This window comes from Calidris pugnax, unplaced genomic scaffold (genome assembly GCF_001431845.1).
Source record: "Calidris pugnax isolate Ruff unplaced genomic scaffold, ASM143184v1 scaffold231, whole genome shotgun sequence".
NCBI lineage: Eukaryota > Metazoa > Chordata > Aves > Charadriiformes > Scolopacidae > Calidris > Calidris pugnax.
Genome location: NW_015090996.1, coordinates 444,890 through 466,916, shown reverse-complemented (window position 1 = coordinate 466,916; position 22,027 = coordinate 444,890). Strand labels below are relative to the sequence as shown.

Below are 22,027 nucleotides of genomic sequence, written 5' to 3'. Positions count from 1 at the left end.
AGTCTCCATCTCTGGAGACATTCCAAACCCACCTAGATGTGTTCCTATCCAGCCTGCTGTGGGTGACCCTGCTCTGGCAGGGGGTTGGACAAGATGATGTCCAGAGGTCCCTTCCAACCCCGTACCATTCAGTGATTACCCAGGACTTGGTTTAGACATTCCTGTCTTTTCTTTGTACCTCCTTCCAGGATAGCCCATTTCCTAGTTGTTATTTTTTTAAACAAATAAGGAAGCAGCAAAATCTCCAGCTTTCAGTTACCCATTCTCTGAGAGACGTTAAGATCTCCTCTGGTTTTGTTTGCCTTCCCTCCTTGAGATCATGAGCATCTTTGGATAGTGAAGTCACCTTCTTGTGCTCTCAGACACTGTTTTGCAGATCCATGGCAAGCCATGAAAGAAATGGCTTGCGTTTTTAGGCTTTATTCAAAAAATAAAGTGTCTCTTCAGTAACTCCCACTGCGTTCAGGGCGTGTTTTCTTGAATTGTAATTAGCAGTGACCCTAATTGTTAACTATGTGGGAGAGTAAAGCTCGATTATAAATACTGCACAGATCTTTTCACTAAAAATTTGACTTCAGTAAAACCAGTTAATTAAACTTGCTCTTAAAAATTAATTACGTATGTGCTGGAAACGTGATGGTTCTTGTATCTTTAAAAAACCTTAAAAACAAAAAACACAGCACTTTGGCAGGGTTAAGAACAATTAGAAATTTTCTCTCCATTAACACAACTGACAGTCAAAGGTATTTTCCACCTGTATAAAGTGAAAACTCCAGAGCCCTCTTTTTTGTTCTCAAGGTACTAACAAAAGTTTGCATTTATGTCCTCTGTTGTATTCGACAGACTATTTAAAACTTCTTTTTTGAGTCCCAAGCAACCAGTAAAAAAAGGTTTCTACATCAAAGATATCGACAATATTTAGGCATCAACTAAGTGCTCTTAAAATACTATTTTGATTCTTGATTTTTAGAAGCAGAAAAAGGAGGTACAAGTAGCATAATTCACATTTGTGCAGGGATAGTGCAGAATCACTGTCAAAAGTTACATCTTCATATGTATGTTGGTATCATTGATTACTTTTTTTTCAATATTTCATGCTTTCTCCCCAAGCCTTCAACATCTATCTTCAGTATAACTACAGTCCTGGAAGACGTTAATGTTTTTGTTTGTTTCTTTTGGGGATATTTATCTTGTTTCTGACACAGGAAGGAGAACGTGTAGAAGGCTAGTTCAGTCTGGCTTTATTCTTGTCATGTCTTATTTAGAAGCTCTTAGAGGCAAAAAGACTCATGCAAACTATCATTGAAAATATATCAAATGAACAATTGAATTGCGTTTTCCTGAATAGCTTAGAATAATTTAGTTTTCTAATTTGAGAATGAACAGTAATAAAATATTTTGAAGAGACTGATATAAAATATCTTGAAAAAAAAACAATAAAATACCCTGGAAAAAAAAAGAAATATCCTGAAGAGATATTAAAAAAATTGACAGAGTATATATTAATGGAAGGCTGTGTGTATGTGTGCTACATAATCCAAGATTAACATGAAATACAGTATTTGTAGTATATCTCTGGCTGTGTTTGGAGACAGGGCGGTGGCATTTTCAATGAGGACCGAAGGAACTGGTTGACAAACAGAAGATGATTAGGAGAAAGCATGTGGTACAGCCACTTCACCACTTCTGTGGTGAACTTAGATAATGCTGACCTTGGGGGACCAATTTTTTGTTTAGTGGGAGTGCCAGTAAGAGCACCAGTTGGAAAAATATGTTTACTGGGGTCCAGTCCATGCAAGTGAATTGAATGGTACAAAGATCACTGAATACCTACATTATTTATTTTTGTTATGCTAACACACTACTCTAAATGCTGTATTTTACCAAATTTGAAAATAGGAGTAGAATCTCTTTGTATTAATTTTTAAGGGGAGATAGCTTGAGTGTGTGTAAAATACTTCTTGTGGAGAAGATAAAGACAAGAGGAGAACTCTCAATTTTGTCTTGAAAGACTCCGGGTTTATCCATTCCCTGTTAAACTGTGTTGTGTGTTGCCTCATTAGTTCACCCAACAGCTTCATTTAGATTTGCTGTTAACGGGGAAAGCAATTAAGCCTGCAGGGCCGCACAGATCAGAGCTATGGAAATTTGCCATAATGCCTAAGTCACTTTGAGATATTTCTTTTCAGCCCCACATCTTCTTAAAATTGGGGCAGGAGCGTATTGTGGTGAAGAGCAGCGAATACGTACCCAAAAGTGGTTCGGTACCCACACTATTAGTTAAAAGTGGTTTGAGTGTAACACGAGCTGCTGGGATGGAAACTAATTTTCATTACTTTTATGTATGAGAAGGCTTACAAAAGGGAAGTAGGTAACATTTAATAAACTCACAAAGACAGTCTCACCAAGTCATTAGTAGCGGTGAGTCTGCTGGGCTTTTTCTTGGTGATATTAAAAAAATAACGCAGGCCTGCACAAAAGGATTTTAGGAGTTTTTTATTTTCTCCTATTAACCAAAGATAATGCCTTTACATTAATTACAAGGCTTTATTTTAAGCATAAAGCACTGCAAAGTCACAGAGAAATTATGATAACAGATTAAGTTTTATATCCAATTACCAGAATTTCTTTTTATCTTTCAACAGAGGGTAGGAGAGCTGAGTAGAGACAAAGCACCAGCTCAACACCCCAGAACAGATATTCAGCAAGTGTGAACTGACTTAACTACACTGAAGTTTGGTAAAAATGTTTTTACCAAAAGCAGAAGAACATTAGGTCTAAAATGTTTTTTTTAATACGTCTGTGGGTTAATTTGAATGGGAACTCCCCTGGGGAAAATGATCATTCATTTTAAGATATTGATGTCTCTCACTATTAGTTAGGGGAAAAGTATAAAAGAGAAGGGAGAAAGCAAATAAAACCTTTTTATTATTATTATTTGCTCATACCAGAATGGAAGAACTGTAAAATTCAACTTTTTCTCAAAGTTAATTTTCTTTAAAAAAAAAAAGAAAATAACCCATCACAAGATTTATTTATTTTTCATGCCTGTTTGTTTATTTTATCTATTTTGCTATACTATTTACATTTTGAAGGGAAGGCACTTGAAGATGGTGTTTCAGTTTCGTAGTGCAAATAGATCACAAAGGCTCGATTGTCATCTGCAGCCAACCTGTGCCTGTACTTCCCTCATCTTATTTCTTCTGCTCAATCATAGAATCATAGAACCATAGAATAGTTTGGGTTGGAAGGGACCTTAAAGATCATCCAGTTCCAACCCCCTGCCATGGGCAGGGACACCTCCCACCAGACCAGGTTGCTCCAAGCCCCATCCAGCCTGGCCTTGAACCCCTCCAGGGATGGGGCAGCCACAGCTTCTCTGGGCAACCTCTTCCAGTGTCTCACCACCCTCACAGGAAATAATTTCTTCCTGAAATCCAATCTAAATCTCCCCTCTTTCAGTTTAAAATCATTACCCCTTGTCCTATCACTCCCGTCCCTGACCAAGAGTCCCTCCCCATCTCTCCTGTAGCCCCTTCAGGGACTGGAAGGGGCTCTAAGGTCTCCCCAGAATCGAGATGACTAGAGCCACCTCCGGGATGTTCCACCTTGGAGCTGACCTAGGCAGTAAATAAGAATTAAGAGTACCAGGACACAACCCTGCCCTCACCATGGTTTACGAGCAGCTCTGGTGATTCTGCAGTGGAAAGAACTTCCTCACAGCTCTGTGCCACCAGCGTCAGTTACCAATGTCTTGGCTCGAGAAACAAGGGACCTCATTTTAAAGCAGAAGAGCTGAGTGTTTACAGCTATAAAATGAATAGTAAAAACGAATTTTTAATTTGAAGACAAAAGGTGCATAAATAGATCCGTCTAACCACAAAAATGTTCCAACAGGATAGTAAAGACATAGAGACAAAACCATTAACATTAATGACAATCTACTTCTTCTGTTTTAAAAGGTTGGTTATCCAGTTTCCTCTATCTGATTGATAAGATGTTATAAATGTCAGAAGAGTTTGTATTTTCTAGTTAAACTTGCTAGAATTGTTTATACTGAGATCAAAGATACACGTGTTCCTTTATTATATGTTCTTTTCCATGTTTCTTGTAGGCAAGTTAATTAAAATATTTCACTAAAAATTACACTAAATACAGAGCACAATAACAGCAATCTTTGAAGATTCCAAAAACTTTATCAAAAGAACACCATTTATATTTACTTGAAATTGGTGTATGTTAGGGTAATTACTGCTGTGCCTTCAGGGTAAAGGAAGTACTCGCAGCCAAATTATACAAGGGTGTGGATTAAATGAAGCATTACTCTCTGTTTGGCAGCAGAGGCCACAGATTGCAAAACCAGGGTGTGACGTAGCACTGTGGAAAGACGCTGCCAAGAGTGATTTGGCCTGAGTGTGCCCTTACTTTCTCAATTATGTGGATCCTAAAACAAGCAAATCTAATTAATTCCTAAGTAGAGAGGTCCTGTTAACTGTTTTCAGCCTGAGCTTCTCTGGACTTTCAGATAGAGCTTGTAATTTTTCAGCTATTGAGCCACAAGACAGCAAGTGTTGACAGAGAGCATTTTTGGCAGGTTTCAGAGGTGGAAACAGTTCTTCTGCCCAAGGACTCTGCAGTAAAGTACCCCTTCTCTGGCCAGCAGAAAGTTCAGGTCAGCAAGGATGCTGTCTGTTCAGCAGTAAGCCCGAGTGAATAAAATGAGCAGATTGATCCCTCCTTGTTTTGCTCTGATCCTTCTGTTTCCAGAGTTTCCAGAGGAGCTGGGAGGACTGTGCAAAAGACCCAGTAGCAGCCTTGGTGCACAGGAGGGAAGCATCTCCTCCTCCCAGCAGGAGACCTAGGTCCTTTGACAAGGGAGCAAAGCCAAGTAAATATAAAAAAATAAATCTATATTTTTAAGCTAGATTATGTATGTATGCCAAAAAAAGGAGACCTAGGTCCTTTGACAAGGGAGCAAAACCAAGTAAATTAAAAAAAAATAAATCTATATTTTTAAACTAGATTATGTATGTATACTAAAAAAGGATGGATACTTTTAAAACTATTTTAAAAACTCTTTGCTAATTTTGTAGATCGATATTTATGTTTGAAACAACTGAACTTTTATGGATTCATATGCAGCTGCTGTTACCCTCGTTGCTGAAGCACCAAGTTCAGTGAGAGCAAGCTTCCCTCTTGATTCCTTCTACTAATATAATAACATAACACCTTTTAAATTAACTTTGGGTTTCTCTGATCCATCTTACGCTCCTCAATAGACTGTGATAGCAATGTAGCTTGATACTGATGATGTTGGTCCTGTGGAAGCTAATGGTAGAGGATGGTGGCTTGGGGAAGCGCTTAGAAAGCTGAAGGGGCGTGCAGAGAAGTGAAGGCCTCGATGGGTGTGTGACTTACACATTGCTGTTGTCACACAACCTGGTGACTCAGTATTATTTACAGAGCTGGCTCCTGTGTGCTGCTTGGGTCCAGATGAAATGAGAGCTTCCCTAGAGCCTGCCTCCTCACTGTTAGCTTGCTTTCCTGCTCACTGGAGGTTGTGAGGAACCATGACTCATTGCTTGCTGGCTTCAAGTACAGCGGTAGAGCTGCCTTCCACGTTTTCAGGGGTAGAATTTTATTTGGCTGTTTTCTGCAGCCTTATGGGCACGCTCCAGTGAAGGAGCAGATTGCACAGGTTCCTTCCTCATCTTTTTCCCTCTCAAGTAGGGCTCAGTCTCTGCAGTTTTTATTTCCTCATCCAGAGAAAAAAGTTTTGAATGACACATAGGCAAATTGAAAAAAATATCTTTGCAGTCTTTCCTGCTTGCTTGACCGCAGGCTTTGCTGTGAAGCACTGGGCAGTCCTTCTGCAGAAGACTCTTACTCAGACTGTAACATAGATGGTATTTGAAACTGTATATCCCATCTCAATGGTGATTATCACATCCCCATATGCTTCTAGATAATCACACCCCCTTATCTTATCATGTCATTATCTCCTATTTTAACTAGGGGACCAGTGTCTCTACTTCGGCTGTCTATGTTAGCTTATGTTGCCTCATTGACTGGTTGGGTTTTTTTCCAGATTAGCTGTTGCAGTGACATATATTGATATAGGTCTTTCTGGAATCCATTCAGAACCTGACTAGTCAAAGGAAGCAGTCTGCTGCAGCTAATATGCCAAAGAAGAAAATGCAGAAAATTGGAGCTTACTTAATAGTATATGGTGAGCGTCTTTTGGTGTGCTACATTGCCTAGTAGCAGAAAATGTTTTGAGAATTCTTTCAGCAAACTTCTGGTTGTCACTATCCACCAGTAGAGCAAAGGAAGTGATTCCCTTAGCTTCCCCCCCCCCCCAGCAAGGAACTGCTAAGATTCACTTTGTAAGATTGTATTTTCTACTGTTTTTCAGGTGAAGGTCATAAATAGGCTCTGTTTTCCTAGTGCTTCCATCTTTGAATTTTCTTCTTTGGATAACCATATTTAAGCAGAGTTCACCTCAAATAAAAAAGGATGGTTTTGTCCTTGAAGTTTGGGGGGTTTTTTTAGGCTGCCTGGATTCAGAGGAGGTTATCAGTGAGGTCTGTCACCTCCTCTACTTCTTCAGGAGAATCTGGTGAAACAGTTCTTTATAACTTCAGTGTGATGCACATTGCTAGTTGAAGATTTCTCTGTGAGATGGGTACAAGCTAAAACTGAATTTGTATTTATCTCCTTTAAGGAGATAAATCACTCTCTTGGAATTTTTCATTTTAGAAACAGATTCAGAATTTGAGTTTTGAACTATATTTTGATTAATTAGTGGTAACTTCTCATCTTTTGTGTCCAGCACTTCCATCTAACAATATGTTCAGCCCAAATGTGCTTGCTTCAGGTTTGACTGAATAAAAAGCGGAACTAACAGGAGAAGAAAGATAATTGTGCCACTGTTATTTGGAAAATCTGGAGTGCAGTGCCCACTTCATAAACATCTGTAATGCACCACATCATGTGTACATGATAACAGTAATTAATTGGAAAGTTGCTTTCCTTGTGCTAAAGACCACAAAGGACAGTTTCATCTCTTTTTGACTACTTGTACACGTAAAAGATCTTCAGCAATTGAAATTGTGGTTTGAATTAAGCATCTTACTGCAAATCAGCTTTTCTTACCACAACAAATTATTTTCAGGGTAAGTTCCAGGAATCCCACAAAGAGAACAAGGTGTGTCCAGGGTTGTCTGTGTCACCAGGGCTTGAGTTAATAATTTGGCACATGGGAATGTGCAAAAACCATCTAGGAAGATTTAACAAACAACTGTGTGCTTTTATGTGCACAAGGCTAGTGAGGCAAATGTGTTGAGAGTCGCAAACTCCTGGAGTGTTACTAGGCAGGTTTCTGTCTTTTGTGCACTTGTTTGGTCCTTTTAAAGAAACAAATGATTGTGTGGCAGTTAGCAATTAAGACAGTTTTAAAGAAACCTAGGTATTTTTCACAATTCATAAGGTATAGAAATAGGTTACTTTCATAATAAGCTACAGAGAAGAATTTCCTGTCCTTAAATATTCAGGCCTCAATAAAGCTCTTTCTCTTATTGCTAAGTATGGAAACTTTGCAGTTGCTTCTTTTGTGTGGATTTTGGGTTATTGGAGATGCAGGATAAGCATAGTCAGTAGGGATTTTAGCTGCTGCTGTTAGTCAAACTGGAGAAGATGGGTGATGTAATTAAGCTTATATGTTAAAATATTGCATTTTTTATCAGTTTGGCACTACCTGTGTGATAATGTGAAAAAGCTGTCATGTTATTGCATTAACTACTTATTTCATGATACTTCAGAAAATATTTAGTCACATTATATCTCTGTATTAATTCTGAATTTAATTTTAATCAATGTTTTTGTGTACATCTTTAGACTTGCTTTGCGAATACTTTTGTTTGTAAAATTCCTATACAAATAAGATACAAATTCACTGGATAGGACTGTAACTTTTACTTGCTGGCTTGACGCTGAGATAGTGTAAAGTCTTACTTTCTTATAACACCAGTTGCAATGATTTGGGTTGCTGATAGAACCTTGGAGAGAAGATTGTTCTCTCCAGGATATCCAGACTTCTGGAAATGGGAGTTTAGCCCAAAGCTGGTCACAATCCCTCTTCATGGAGCCGCTTGTCTTTGTTTTCTGTCTTTTACCTCTCCTCAGATCAGTGAAATGGGAGTTTAGCCCAAAGCTGGTCACACTCCCTCTTCATGAACCCACTTGTCTTTGTTTTCTCCTTTTACCTCTCCTCAGATCAGGTACCACTTTGTAAACAGGAGGGAATATTGCCTCCTAATGATCTTTGCAAACAGTTTCCTTTCCATGCTCATTTTTTATATCTCCTCCACCTAATACCCAAGGGAAAATCTGTCTAGAACTGATTGCTTTGCAGCTCTTTGTCAAGTGATAACTCAAAGTTCCTATCAGGGTCTCCCGTACTAGAAGGTGACCCTTAATGGCCAAGTCATCTCTTTGCTTTCTCCAAAGTGGCCTAACAATTGGTATCCACATATTTGTATAACCAGTGTAACTTCTGCTAGAGTACTTGCATATTGGCTGAAGGCTGAGAGTATAGAAAGAGTGATGCTTTCTAAAAAGCATTCTGAAAATCCACTGCTGTAAAAGTAGCAGCAGGTTGCTATGGAATTCTAGAAAACTTCGTGGACTTTGTAAGTGAAGGAAACTGAAAAATCGACATCATTGAAATCTGTGTGCAGCTGGATCTGCAATGTGTTGCTTTCATGTTAGACTTTTCAGCATATTTTCCTCCGTAATGGATGATACCAGTATTAATCTCAAGCGTTTTGTCATATATTATTTACAAGGAAGCATATTCATATTTTGTTACCAAAGTTGCTACATGCCATCATTTTATTTCCATTTGCAGTTGGAAACAAATTAGAAAGGACTTGCTTATTCATACGTGTTCTAATCACCAATGTGTAGAAAAACTCTCCTTGTAGCTTGTTCATAAATTGTCTGAAAACTCGAAAGTGTGGAGGCACAGACACTTACATGTGGTAGGTTGGTTTCACCACACACACATTCTCATGAAATATCTGACCAATCTAGTTTCTGAACTTCAAATGGAAAATAAACTTGGGAATGTATATTAAAGACATAGCCTTCTATTTCTGAAAACACAATAATAAGTGTACCTGCTCTGAGCTTTTTTCCTTTCTTACTCTTGATTTTAGACCATATAAAAATTCTTACGTAATGGCTTCCTGATTTAGTGCCTGCCAATGGTCCTGCATTTTTCAGGTTTAATAATGTATGAATTGTTTGGCAATGTCATGGAATTTTCTGGTAATATTTTCTCAAAGTTAATATTCAGTACTGGCTGAAAGTGCTAATTTAATGGAGAAATTAGACTTGGTACAAACTGCTAATGGCTATTTTTGTCATGATAAAGACCTGAAATATCAAGCTGACTTATTTTTTCCAGCATATTGCATGTGATGTTGCTGATACTATTTTTCCTTGAATGCAAATGTTAGAAAAATGCTACATATGTTCTTCAAGCAGTTACAAGATTATTATTATTTTTTTCGGTCAGGACTTGATTTGACATTGTGAGGCTACTGGGTAATATAGAAACTCAGTAGTTCATGCAGTAACTGGCTATTTTTTCTTAGCTGAGAAGACTTTGCATTGCAAAAATGTTAATGGCTGATTTTGAAAAGTGTTTGTGGTATTCTAAGCTTTCCATTTGTAGAGCAACAGGCTAATTTGGTTTAAATGTGGGTAAGTAGCCATTGCTGAATTTCAGTTGTGGGAGGAACTACATATAATCCTTACACTTTGGTTTTTTCCTTGCATAATTTTCATTCTTTGACTTTTATCCCTACTCAAGTATGATTTTGAAGACATGAGTAGACCTCCTGAGGTCAGTAGATACTAGACTGTGAGAGTTACAGATAAAGTTCTGTTTAGTTGTACTACATAGAAATTAACTGCATTAATAAACAGAACTGAACTGTACTACATATTTTTAGGGAACAGCTAAGCATAAATCCTTCTTAAGAGCTTCATTTCCTCTGACTCAAGGGGGTAAGCTAATGCAGAAGCAAAAATATTACCAAATCCAAAAGTGAAGGTTGCTATTTCAGTGTTGGGCGTCCACAACTCCAAGGGACTGCACTTTCTATATTTCATGAAGTATTTGTTTATAAGGTAACACCACAAGCTTATTTAATATAATAAAAAAGAAGTTTCTTTTCAAATTTGATTTGGCTTGTTTGCCTTTAAATAGTCCTGGCAAGCTTTGCAAAACTACTAATGACTTTCTCGGGATATCTGCAGCACTAGAAGAAAAATAACTCTTATTAATACAAAGTATGTGTCATAGTCTGCATTTTCCTTACATCTCTTTTTATCTGCTATCTAGAACTTGTAAATAATATTGCCAATCTGATTTCAGAACGCTGATGGTATCTTTGCAGGCTTATTGATGTTTGCTGTAAAGTCACCTTCTGTTCTCCGTGTTGTAGAAAGAAACAACTGGGTACTATAAACCCCTGCTCATTTTCAGTTGTATCTCCTCTGCCATTATGATGTAACCTTAGAGGTTGTCATAAATTAGCACGTTCCTGATTAGCATGAACTCAATAAATGTTCTTTACTTCAAAAGAATGCTTGGGACACGTGCTACTACTTGCATTGTTTATATATGGTACTGTAGAAACTTAACATTTGCAAGAAAAATGTAAGATGATGATTTGATAAGATTACTCAGAAATAATTAGGTGGGTGTGTAGGCTGCTAAATGTATTTGATTTTAATCTCTAATTAAAAAGTTGGATTTTTTAATTGTTTTTGTGATGCAATAGTTTTTACTTCATTATACCTTTTGTAAATAGGGGCCGAATTCTGCATGTTCATTGTGCCTAAGCACAGGATGAATGTATTCATCTGAAACAGTGTTCTCAACGCCAGTGACAGACTATTTCCACAGTGTCTTCTGAAGGATTCGTCTAAGAATCAGAGCAAACACACATTTCTGCCCTTGTAGACCTCAAACCAGGCATGAAAAAATGATGGGTAACCTTGAATGAATACCTCTATGCATTCCTTTGGCTGATGGTAGCTGTAATTATGTTGTGGGATATGGCACTGCCAGAAGCGTAGTGTTTTCTTCATGTTAGTCCTGTCTGATTCTGAGGTCTCTTATGTGAAGATTGGAATTAGGTGATGTTGCAGCAAAGGTATCTCTCGGGGGATCTACAGGTGTGAATTCAAGCCTTGCTCCATTCCACTGCTCCGCTGTTCACTTAGCTCTGCTGGAAGGGCCTGCTCGGTCATTTGGGCTGGGGAATGGGGGACAACCACATGCAGTCCCTAGAGATAACAGTACCTGTCCTTGGATAAGAAAGTAACTATGTTTAAGCACACTAGAACAGTTGTCTTTCTGAGTTTAGGAAGGCTGTGACTGACTCATGGTTTGAGAAGCCAGAGTCCTCCTAATAGCTGGAGTTCGGCGTCTACTAGAAACTCAGGTGCTGGTATGAAAAAACCAGCAGCAATAGGTGTGGAACTGCATGGTACTGGATTGTGTAACTCCCTATACTGTTTTTAATACCAGCGTTTAGTAGACAATTGGTTAAAAAGGTAAATATTCCTTAGGGAGACCATATAGCAGCTTTCCAGTTTCTGAAGGGCACCTACAAGAAAGCTGGAGAGGGAGTTTTTACCACGGCATGTAGAGATGGGGTGAGAGGTAATGGCTTCAAACTAAAAAAGGGGAGGTTTAGATCAGTTATTAGGAAGAAATTCTTTCCTGTGAGGGTGGTGAGACCCTGGAAGAGGTTGCCCAGAGAAGCTGTGGCTGCCCCATCCCTGGAGGGGTTCAAGGCCAGGCTTTGAGAAACTTGAGGTGTCCCAGCCCATGACAAGGGGTTGGAACTGGATGATCTTTAAGGTCCCTTCCAAGTCTAACCATTCTATGTTTCTATAAATTAACAGAAATTTCTCTATATAACTTATAGAAAGTAAGACAGTAAACAGTGAGGGATTTTTATTTGTCCGATATACTATGTGGTTTGATTTTAAGTGGATAGATTCAGGTTAACAAATTGGAACCCCACTTAGAAAATGAGAATGACATTGAGGAGGTGGTTTAGTCTTTTCCAGTTGCTCTGATAGAATAAAAAAGCGGAAAAAGACAAGGAGAGGGATAGCAACAGCATGGGCTCACCTGCTGTCAAGTAGACTTCTGTCCGTTCAGAATACATTGGAAGAATCTTGTGGATGTTTGTAGAAGTCCTTTGCAATCAGTAGTGATGCCATCACAGGACTTTTGTATTTACACTTAAACACAACATGTGAGAACCATCTATTTTGAGATCATACATTTTAAGTGGCTTGCAAGATACGAGCTCTCAAGAGAATTACCTATTTCCTTTGACGTTTACAAAGAAAACACTATTTTAGAAAGAATGCTAAAAATACTCTGTTCCTTGTCTCACTTTGAATTGCTTTTGAATGTAGTTTTCTTGCTCTGCCTTCAGCCAAATGTGTTCCAAAGGAGTTTTAAAAGATATGGTAGAGATTAAACTTCATTGAAACAATTTTCAATACACTTTGGCCCTGTTCATTCTCCTGCTCAATTTGGAATATGTTCAAAATCCTAGGTGCTAGATTGAGTTATGTTGAGCAGGATTTGAAGTGGGTTTTCACCTTCAGCATTGGATATTAGTAAAGCATCTGTTTTGGATATTAGTAAAACAAAAAGGTAGGCTTGTGTTGAGTGCAGCCATCCATTCCTTTCATTTTATGTGAGCTGCATCTGAAAATGTTTGCGGTGAGTTTTGAAAGTATTTGTGATCCTGTGTTGCAGTAAAGGAAAACAAGTTCTTATCCAATATATAAACAATCTTTTTATTTAAGGCATTCTGTTTGATCTATTAAAGCGTAATTGTTGTGAGGATAAAGCCTTTGAGGGAAGATTAATATATATTTAGATCATTACAAAATGATGTTCTTTCTCTTATATTTTACCTGGCTTGAAAAACAAAATTACAGAAAGAACTGTGTATTGCTGCTCTAAAAGCCATTACTTTTAAAAACCTCAACTTTCCTTTGAAGCCTAAAGTAGAGATTATACATGTTAAAAGGTCTTTTGGTGACAATGGTCATACTTTTGAATAGGTGACCATGCTGAAATCTTAATTCTGTTTACTGGGAACACTTTTAAAACCCCAGATGATCAGTAGCAAAAAGACTAAGCTGATACACACACATATTTATCTTATATTTCCCCAGTGTTTGTTGTTTATTTGGATGTATTTTCACTATTTTGCAAGAGTCCACAATGTTAATTGTAAGAAGAGTGTCTGCAATAAGAAATAATCATTTCCTAAAGGCATAGTTTATTTTCATGTTTTCAGGATTTGTTTGTGGGGTTTTTTAGACATTAATAATGCGTATAAACTATAAGTAAAATTAAATTAAAAATAGAATAATAGGAAACTGGAAGAGGGAAGGTTCTTTTTCTCTGTGTGCTTTAGAAGGGTCGTCACAGAAATGTCTGAATATTAACTTTTTTCAATTTTCTTAGTTGTTCATTGGTGTTCTTTGATTTTCTGAAGATTTTTCAGGATAAACTTTTGTATGATTTCATTAAGTGTGGATTCCAGGATATGGTAATCCTGGGAGATTTATGATGCACATAAGATATGGCATTAATACTTTATTAATTAACAGAATTAATACCTTATTAATTAACAGAATTAATTTATCAAGAGGATTTCACAAAGGGAGAAAAAGCCTTCTTTTGAAAAATTAATTAAAACATACATTCTGTAATGAATATTCTCTCCGTTTCTATTAAAAGAGGAAATTTTCACAGAAATGTTTAATACTAGGTGATTGTAGGCATCCCAGTAGAATAACAGAGCAATTATTTGACTTCCTGGAAGGCTCTATTCCCTGTTGCAGCTCTTTTGCTATTAATATAAACCAAATATAATAGCTAAAAATGCTGTTATTTAATAGGAAGTGGCTTTAATTATTACAAGTGCTATTTTGGGGCATTGTTGCTGTTCTATAAATTTCTGTGTGAGTCTGAAAATCTGTTTGGAAGTGAACTCATCTACTTCCTGTGTGTTTCAGCCCAATTATTTACAATTTGATCAATTCACACTGATGTGCTTATCTAGAAGTTTTCTTCGTGAAAGCATGCAATAAAACTGGGAACCTGGTAATACAGACATGTTTGGGACAGGAGGACATCTACTCAGTTTCTCTCATCTTCTTTTCTCTTTAATTGCAATTATTTTGGCAGAGAATATTTTGCCAGGAGTGACCCAGGGGAACCTTTCAGAATATTTTGCCAGGAGTGACCCAGGGGAACCAAGGATGGACTTTCACTGTTCAAATTGTACAGGAAATTAATACAGTTTCAGACTCTCTCTCAAGGCACCTGAAAACCTACACTGGTTTTCAGAAGGTACCAACTCCTTGGCAGGCTTTTACCTAAAGCCAGCACGTCCTTGGACTCCCAAAATAATCGTAGCAAGGGAATTCTGTGGACCATAAAGAGCAGCTGTCCTGATGTTAAATTGTGTCAGCATTGTGTGAAAACTCTGATCATTTGAGAAGAAGCAATAGCATCCATCATTTTGAGACATCTGACATTGCATTTAGACATTAGCAGTAGCTTCTTCTAGAAATAATTTATTCTTCTCATGTAAAATTCCCTATAAGGGAAGCCACTGAAGAATCAATGCAGAGTGATAGGAACCACAGAAATTCAAATGTTAATGCTTTCATAGGGAAGTTCAGCTTCTCAAGATGTACAGGGTTTTGAAGCTGAAGAGAGCAAATGCTGTTAAGAAAGAAGATTGCTGGAGAGTTCAAGTAAACCCTCAGAATCAATAAAAATCCTTCTTTATAGTGATTCTGAAGCATCCTTAAGATAAGACAGTCTAGGTTAACCTGGATGTTGGGTTTTTTTCAGGTTTGACCTTACAAGGGATTTAATGACCTTATTTATATAAGCTCAGGCTAAGTGAGAGTCCCAACAGGTCACAGTGTCCTGTAAACTTCATTTTTTGGATGAAGTGGAGATGTTCTTTTGCGTTCCTGACCTCAATTTCAGTACCTCCCTATCGTAGGTGAAAAGTTTGCCCAGACTGGATCAGAGATAACCAAAGCAAGCACTGCAGAGGCTGTTGGTCACACCTCCTCTGTGTCATTTACGTGCTTCATCAAGCATGGAACCACGTCAAGCCAATAGCTGTATAAAATTGCTTTAAAAATCCACTGCATCAGTTGAGAAAGAAGGGATGGATATTCCCTTGCTTGCTGAATGGACCTTGTTCGGTGAATGAGGAAGATTTGAACAGATTGGGGTTTGGATTATATTTCTTTAATATGACTCCTCTGAATGTAGGAGCTACTAAAGGAGTGTGTGAGATCTGAAAACAACTACTGGATGACACTAGAGACTAGTTTTGGGTAACCCATAGACATGGTCAATAGGAACAAATAACTCTGGATGGATGACACTAGAGACTAGTTTTGGGTAACTGATAAGACATGGTCAATAGGAACAAATAACACTGGCTCTGTGGAGCATAGAAATTTGGACCCAAGTGTTGGTCTATTTAGTGTTTACATCTCAAGCGAAGTAAGAATTTCCTTCTTGTTTTGGAAGAAAGCTTTAGTCCTGGAGAACACTGTCAAAACCAGTGCCAGCTGCTGGAATTCAGTGCAGCACTCCTTATATCTTGGAGTTGCACGTCTCTCTCTCTCCTACGCTTGCAGCAGAACAGGTCTGTGCTGCCCATTATTGAGCCTTAATTGGGGATATCGGTCTAACCATAAAGTTTTCACCTGACAAGCAGCTAAATATATAGAGACTGCACAGGAGTACTCATATGCACAAACATACAGTCCAGAAGTATGTGGAGGTGGTAATATTTTCCTTAGAACAAGAAAGTCAATGATATTACTGATAAAAATATGGATTAATATTTATTTTTAATTAAAGTTGCAAGATTTTTCCTAACAAACAATAGCTTTCGTCATATATTTTGTATAGCTTCTATCTTAGAATGGGTTTGTATTAACTGGTGCAACACTACGATGCTCAAAATTCTATGGTAGGATATTTTTCTAAAGAAAAAAATGTTTTTCAGTCATGGAGACATTTCATTGCTCTTGAGTTTGTTGTTGTTTGGGTTTTTTTTCCAAAGAATTGCTAATGACACTTGTATGCAATAGTATTTCCATATGTGGTATCGTCTCTGTAGCAGTTTGGTTTCTAACTGTATGAGTATGTAGATAATATTAATAGGAGTAATATCTCCACTGACTTTTGATGTTAATCCTGAAGGAATGTTTCAGCAAATATCTTATTAGAAAAATGGTAAAATTCAGGTCTGTCGTCTTTGAGTACGGGTTGAATTCAGGAAAAGGTTTCTATTCTTATTTCTTTCATCTTCTGAAAAGTGACGGAAAAAAGTTATAAAAATCAAAGGAAGCCTTTCAAAATGAAGTATTTCAGAATTTGTAAAAGGCTTTTTTGAAATTATTAAGATCACAAAATTTTTAATTCATACACAAAATTGAAAAATCAAGTATTGCACCTGATTTAAGACTCCTCGCAAGCACGAAATTATTCACACGCGGAAGATCTGCAGGAGCACGGTTTAACTGTCATTATTTGAGCTTGCAGCTTTTATGAGCTTTAGAAATATCAATAACTTAGTGATTAAACATTTAGGGGTGAATCTCCTGCGAAAGCCAAAGCTACTGGGCTTTAGAAAGTGCTCTGTAGGTGGAGTTGTGCCAGGACACGGGACTCGGAATCCGCAGGGTCCTCTTTATTCAGATACTGGACTCCTGGAGAGCAGGCTTTTGGAGTGGCAAGCGAAAACGAATTTTCAGACCTTACTCCTCTTTGAAAACAAAACTTGTTTCAAATCTAGTGTCTCGCAGAGAAAATCCAGTGGGTTTAACTCTGTGCTGTCTGGCATCTCTACACAGGAGAAGCCGTTCTCCAGCGAAGCTGTAGCGTTTTTCGCTGTCGTCTTCAACAACTTTCAGACTTTTGTATCTTTTCTTTTTTAAGATGTTTTCTTAAGTGTACAGCTGAGGAGACCAATGACAAAAAGATAAATCCATAGATGATGAAAGGATTTTCCTGAGCTTAGTAGTTAACATAATAGTCTGAAAAGAAAAGAATTTACAAGTACTTGTTCAAATGCGCTATGTAGAGGGTGAATAAAATAAACAGCAAGATGTGTTGTGATAGGAACTCAGATGATCAAAGGGAGCTGCTGAATAGGCATAGTTATTCTTTCAGATAAAATAAGGAAGTAATTCCTTTGAGAGTTTTTGTGATCATTTCTGTTGGAAAACTTTGTATGCATTACTCAGAAATTCAATGAAGAGAAAAGCAATACAGCCTAGATAATAGTGTCAGCTTTGAGCACGAGGTGGCATGTGGACATAGCTCGAGCTATTTCTCCAAATCATTTGAATGGAAATATTGGATTAGTTAACCTTGTGGCAGGTCTGTTAGTTAAATAAACCCTCCGACTGTTCCTGACTGAAGGATGCATAGTTGTGACCGAAAGATGCTGCTGCTTTTCATTAGAATTTTGTCAAACATATCCTGCTAACATAATGATTTTAAAATAAAATGGTTTATTCGATGGAAAAGGATAACAAGCAGAAAATTCACAGCTTTTTCTTTTCACAGGGCGTTTCAGCCCAGTAGGAAATCCTCTTAGCCGAACACTATTGGGTAGACTACAGACGGTAAGGAATTCTATCTTTGCATTTTTTTTAAATTGATATTTAACTATAAAATGTCATTATTCACAAGTTCTCATTCTGGGGAGGGTTTTTTTTTCATCCTGTCCTCATCCACAAAAAAGGTATCTTTGAGCAAATTGTCTACATGGGCAAATAAGTTTTTGCTGCAGCCAGCTGGTGGTGAGATCAGATGTCTACAAATTAAAAGCTTTCGATTTTTTCATTATTTACTTCTTGTTGTTTAGCAATAAATAAGCTAAAATCACAGTCCTGTGGTTTTCATTATTAGGAAGAGTTACAAGTATTGCTAAGGAGGGAGAGAAAACTGGAACCATAACTGGAAATTGAATCCCATTTGTGGCACCATGTTTTCATTGTTTACTCATTCTTCACCTTTTTGTAACAAGTGAAATCACAGCTACCCTCTGTTTATTTAATTGCCTATCTGTTAAATATTAGTTGCAAGCTTCTAGTAATTATATTTATTCCTTTCTTTATTTCTGGTTTCCTGATGACCGTAATAAAAATCCAACAGAATCTGTAAATGCCATGAATTCCAACTATACACTTGATAAACCTGCATTAAACACAAAAGATATGGAGCCATTAGTGATGGAAGAAGAAGTTGTGCTTCTGAATATTGAACGTGTGTGTGGCTCCGGAAAGCTGGGCCTGTTTTACTGGAGATGTTAATCCTCCTGCACCCACAGACAGAATACCATGATTTAATATTCTGTCTTAATTGCCTGCTAATTGTAATTCTTCAGAGAAATGTTAGAAAGGGACATAAATTAACTTGGATCATTCACACCTTTACAATTTGGATTTGGGGTTTTGGGTTGGATTGGTTTAGGGGTTTTTTTTGGACCTATCTTTTTTAACAGAATCTGTTAGAGAGTTGTGGAAGGCTTCTTAGATACACAGGATTCAGCAAGAAATTTTGAAAATATGGTTTAATATTGCTGTTTTGTTAGTGGCTAAATGGTTCTTGCTTTCACATTTTCAGGTTTCAGCCATCAATATGTAATTTTTAGGAAAAAGTATAAATTGTTCAATCGGTATTTTAGCATTCTTCATCACAGAAAGCTCCATAAGCATTTACAGGATTTTTGGAAAATACTCAATAGCAGCAAATTTAAAATATTTTATTCTGAGAGGGTTAAATTAAGGGTTTGAATATTTTTGTTACTTTTTCTGTTATACATGCAATAATACATATGTCATAATTGCAGGTAAACTGTAATTTACTCAAAGTAGCATATTTACAACTGAACAAAATAGTTGAAGAGGTTTCGAATGATTTCAGGAGCTGGAGTATTTCACATGCTTCTGAATTGAGCTTTTTATGTCATAATTGCAGGTAAACTGTAATTTACTCAAAGTAGCATATTTACAACTGAACAAAATAGTTGAAGAGGTTTCGAATGATTTCAGGAGCTGGAGTATTTCACATGCTTCTGAATTGAGCTTTTTTCCCTTTTTTTTTCTTTTCTTTCTTTTTTTTTTTTTTATCCCTGTAGGCTTGACTGCAGCAGCTGTGTTTGTATTTCTGTTTTCTGTTTGTACATTGCAGGTTTCAATAAAGTGCAGCCTGACACAGGTTTGGGTTTTTTTCCTCTAGGCAGATTATAGATTCCCATGCTCATTAAATATGGAAGGGCTGTAATCAAATCAGGATTCTAGTCATCTGAAGCCTAAGGAAGTAACTTAACGGTGTCTACAAACAGATTCATTAAGACCAAAGAAGAGTACATTATTCTTAGCAATTAATACTTTTAGAATCCTTTTAATTTAGCTATTAATACTCTCCTTGTACTTCCGTTTCCCGTAGACTAAATTTGTGCAGTAAAGTGTCCTGAGCTAGGAATGTGTTGACAATTAATTGGGCTGGAGAATAAGAACAGAAATACGACAGTGCTAATAACAATACTAAATTATTTTATGCTAAGTCTCAGCATATTTAGCATTTTGTTTAAAACTTCAATTACTGGGATATAGAGTTTGTATGACATTCTTAGGGAAGGAGAGGATTAAGTAAATTTCTGACCCTCGGGTTCATAAGGAAAAAGGAAAACAATGGAGCAACTGTAAAAGCTCAGATTGATTCTGAAAAAATTAGGTGTTTTAAATACTGCCTCACCTTTAAGCTAGTTGGGGCTTTTTGAGTATTATTTAGCATTTTGTTTAAAACTTCACTTACTGGGATATAGAGGTTGTATGACATTCTTAGGGAAGGAGAGGATTAAGTAAATTTCTGACCCTCGGGTTCATAAGGAAAAAGGAAAACAATGGAGCAACTGTAAAAGCTCAGATTGATTCTGAAAAAATTAAGTGTTTTAAATGTTGCCTCACTTTTAAGCCAGTTGGGGCTTTTTGAGTACTTTAAGTTCATTTCTTATTTTGTCTCCTTAAAAACAACCAAACAACTGAACTGCCATAAAACAACAAGAACAAAAAGAACCCCAGAAGGTGACATTCTCAGAACCCAGGCTATTGCACACTGAGGCACTGATTTACTGAACAGACACAAAAAGCTTTAACACTCATTCCCTGTGTATTTACTGGGGTAACAAGTAACACTCCCAGTTTCTCTTCCATTCTGGGAGATGGCAGGTCTGGGGAGGTGGAGTGGAAGGAAGCCATGGCATGTGCAGCATCCAAGAAATAGATGTTGGTCCTTCTTCACGTCACCGTATCTGTCATTCCATCGGGAAAAGGAGGAGGGGGGGCTTTGGCCCTGTTTGCACACACATTGGGGTTCACCTTGGCATATGTAGTGTCTGCCCGAGATTAATCTTAGAAAAGCTGGTTTTCCAAGGGGAGTTATTAAGAGTTAATGACTAATTAGAAGTGGTACTTAATCGGTATGTTTATTCTGTGACAGTGAAGAATGTGTTTACACATAAGGAAGAAGTGTATGAAACCACTGGTGGACTTCGTATTTTCACATATTTTTTTCTTTAAACTTTGGTATTGTGATATTGGAAATAGAAAAGGTGACATTCTCAGAACCCAGGCTATTGCACACTGAGGCACTGATTTACTGAACAGACACAAAAAGCTTTAACACTCATTCCCTGTGTATTTACTGGGGTAACAAGTAACACTCCCAGTTTCTCTTCCATTCTGGGAGATGGCAGGTCTGGGGAGATGGAGTGGAGAGAAGCCATGGCATGTGCAGCATCCAAGAAATAGATGTTGGTCCTTCTTCACGTCACCACATCTGTCATTCCATCAGGAAAAGGAGGAAGGGGGGCTTTGGCCCTGTTTGCACACACATTGGGGTTCACCTTGGCATATGTAGTGTCTGCCCGAGATTAATCTTAGAAAAGCTGGTTTTCCAAGGGGAGTTATTAAGAGTTAATGACTAATTAGAAGTGGTACTTAATCTGTATGTTTATTCTGTGACAGTGAAGTTAATGACTAATTAGAAGTGGTACTTAATCGGTATGTTTATTCTGTGACAGTGAAGAATGTGTTTACACATAAGGAAGAAGTGTATGAAACCACTGGTGGACTTCGTATTTTCACATATTTTTTTCTTTAAACTTTGGTATTGTGGTATTGGAAATAGATTTGTTCAGTAGTAGAAGTGAAATGCTGAAATTTTTACAGAAAAGTCTATAATAACATACCACTTGTTCTTACTCAATGCTTCAGGGAATGAATGCTGCCTAATGCCCAAATCCCGTTGCCCGCTAAACGTCGGCACGAACAAAAGCAAAACCTCCATTACCACAATCACTGAGTCTGTCTAATTAAAAAGCAGCCATAAACATTTTAATTAGTGCTATTATCAGGGATCGGTGACACTTGATACAGCAACTTAGTTATCAGTTTACTCTTACCTGCAATGCTCTTTTGTATTCATGTCTTAAAATGGTTTTTTTTTTGCGTTCTTGTGTTAGAAATTCCAAGGCTCTCTGAATGGGTTAGTTGTGAATAATCAGGGTGATGTTCCACAGTCTAGAACTCTGCATCAACTGCTGGATCTGTTTATCTTCTTCTGAGCGTGTTCTTTACGCTGAAAGCCCCTAACAGCTTTCTTCAACCCAAAGAGGTGTGTCGTGGTGGGCTTTTTCAGCAAGCATTTTGTTCCTGTTTCTCCCAGATGGTCTGCCTCCCCAAAAAGACCAGCTTCTGGTCACCATCTGAGTCACCATCCCTGGCTGTGTTTAAGAACCGTTTAGATGTGGTGTTGGGGGACATGGTGTAGGGGAGAACTTTAGAGTAGGGTAGA

The 22,027-nt window shown here is 37.5% G+C and overlaps 1 protein-coding gene across 1 annotated transcript in view; it reads left to right on the top strand.

Annotated features, from left to right (window-relative positions):
* The window catches only part of AHI1 (Abelson helper integration site 1), a 143,928-nt gene that overhangs the window by 79,361 nt on the left and 42,540 nt on the right, over positions 1 to 22,027 (top strand). The window contains exon 21 of the mRNA XM_014955384.1: positions 17,732 to 17,790. Within this exon, the coding sequence (XP_014810870.1) occupies positions 17,732 to 17,790 (59 nt within the window). The remainder of the gene's footprint in view (positions 1 to 17,731; positions 17,791 to 22,027) is intronic.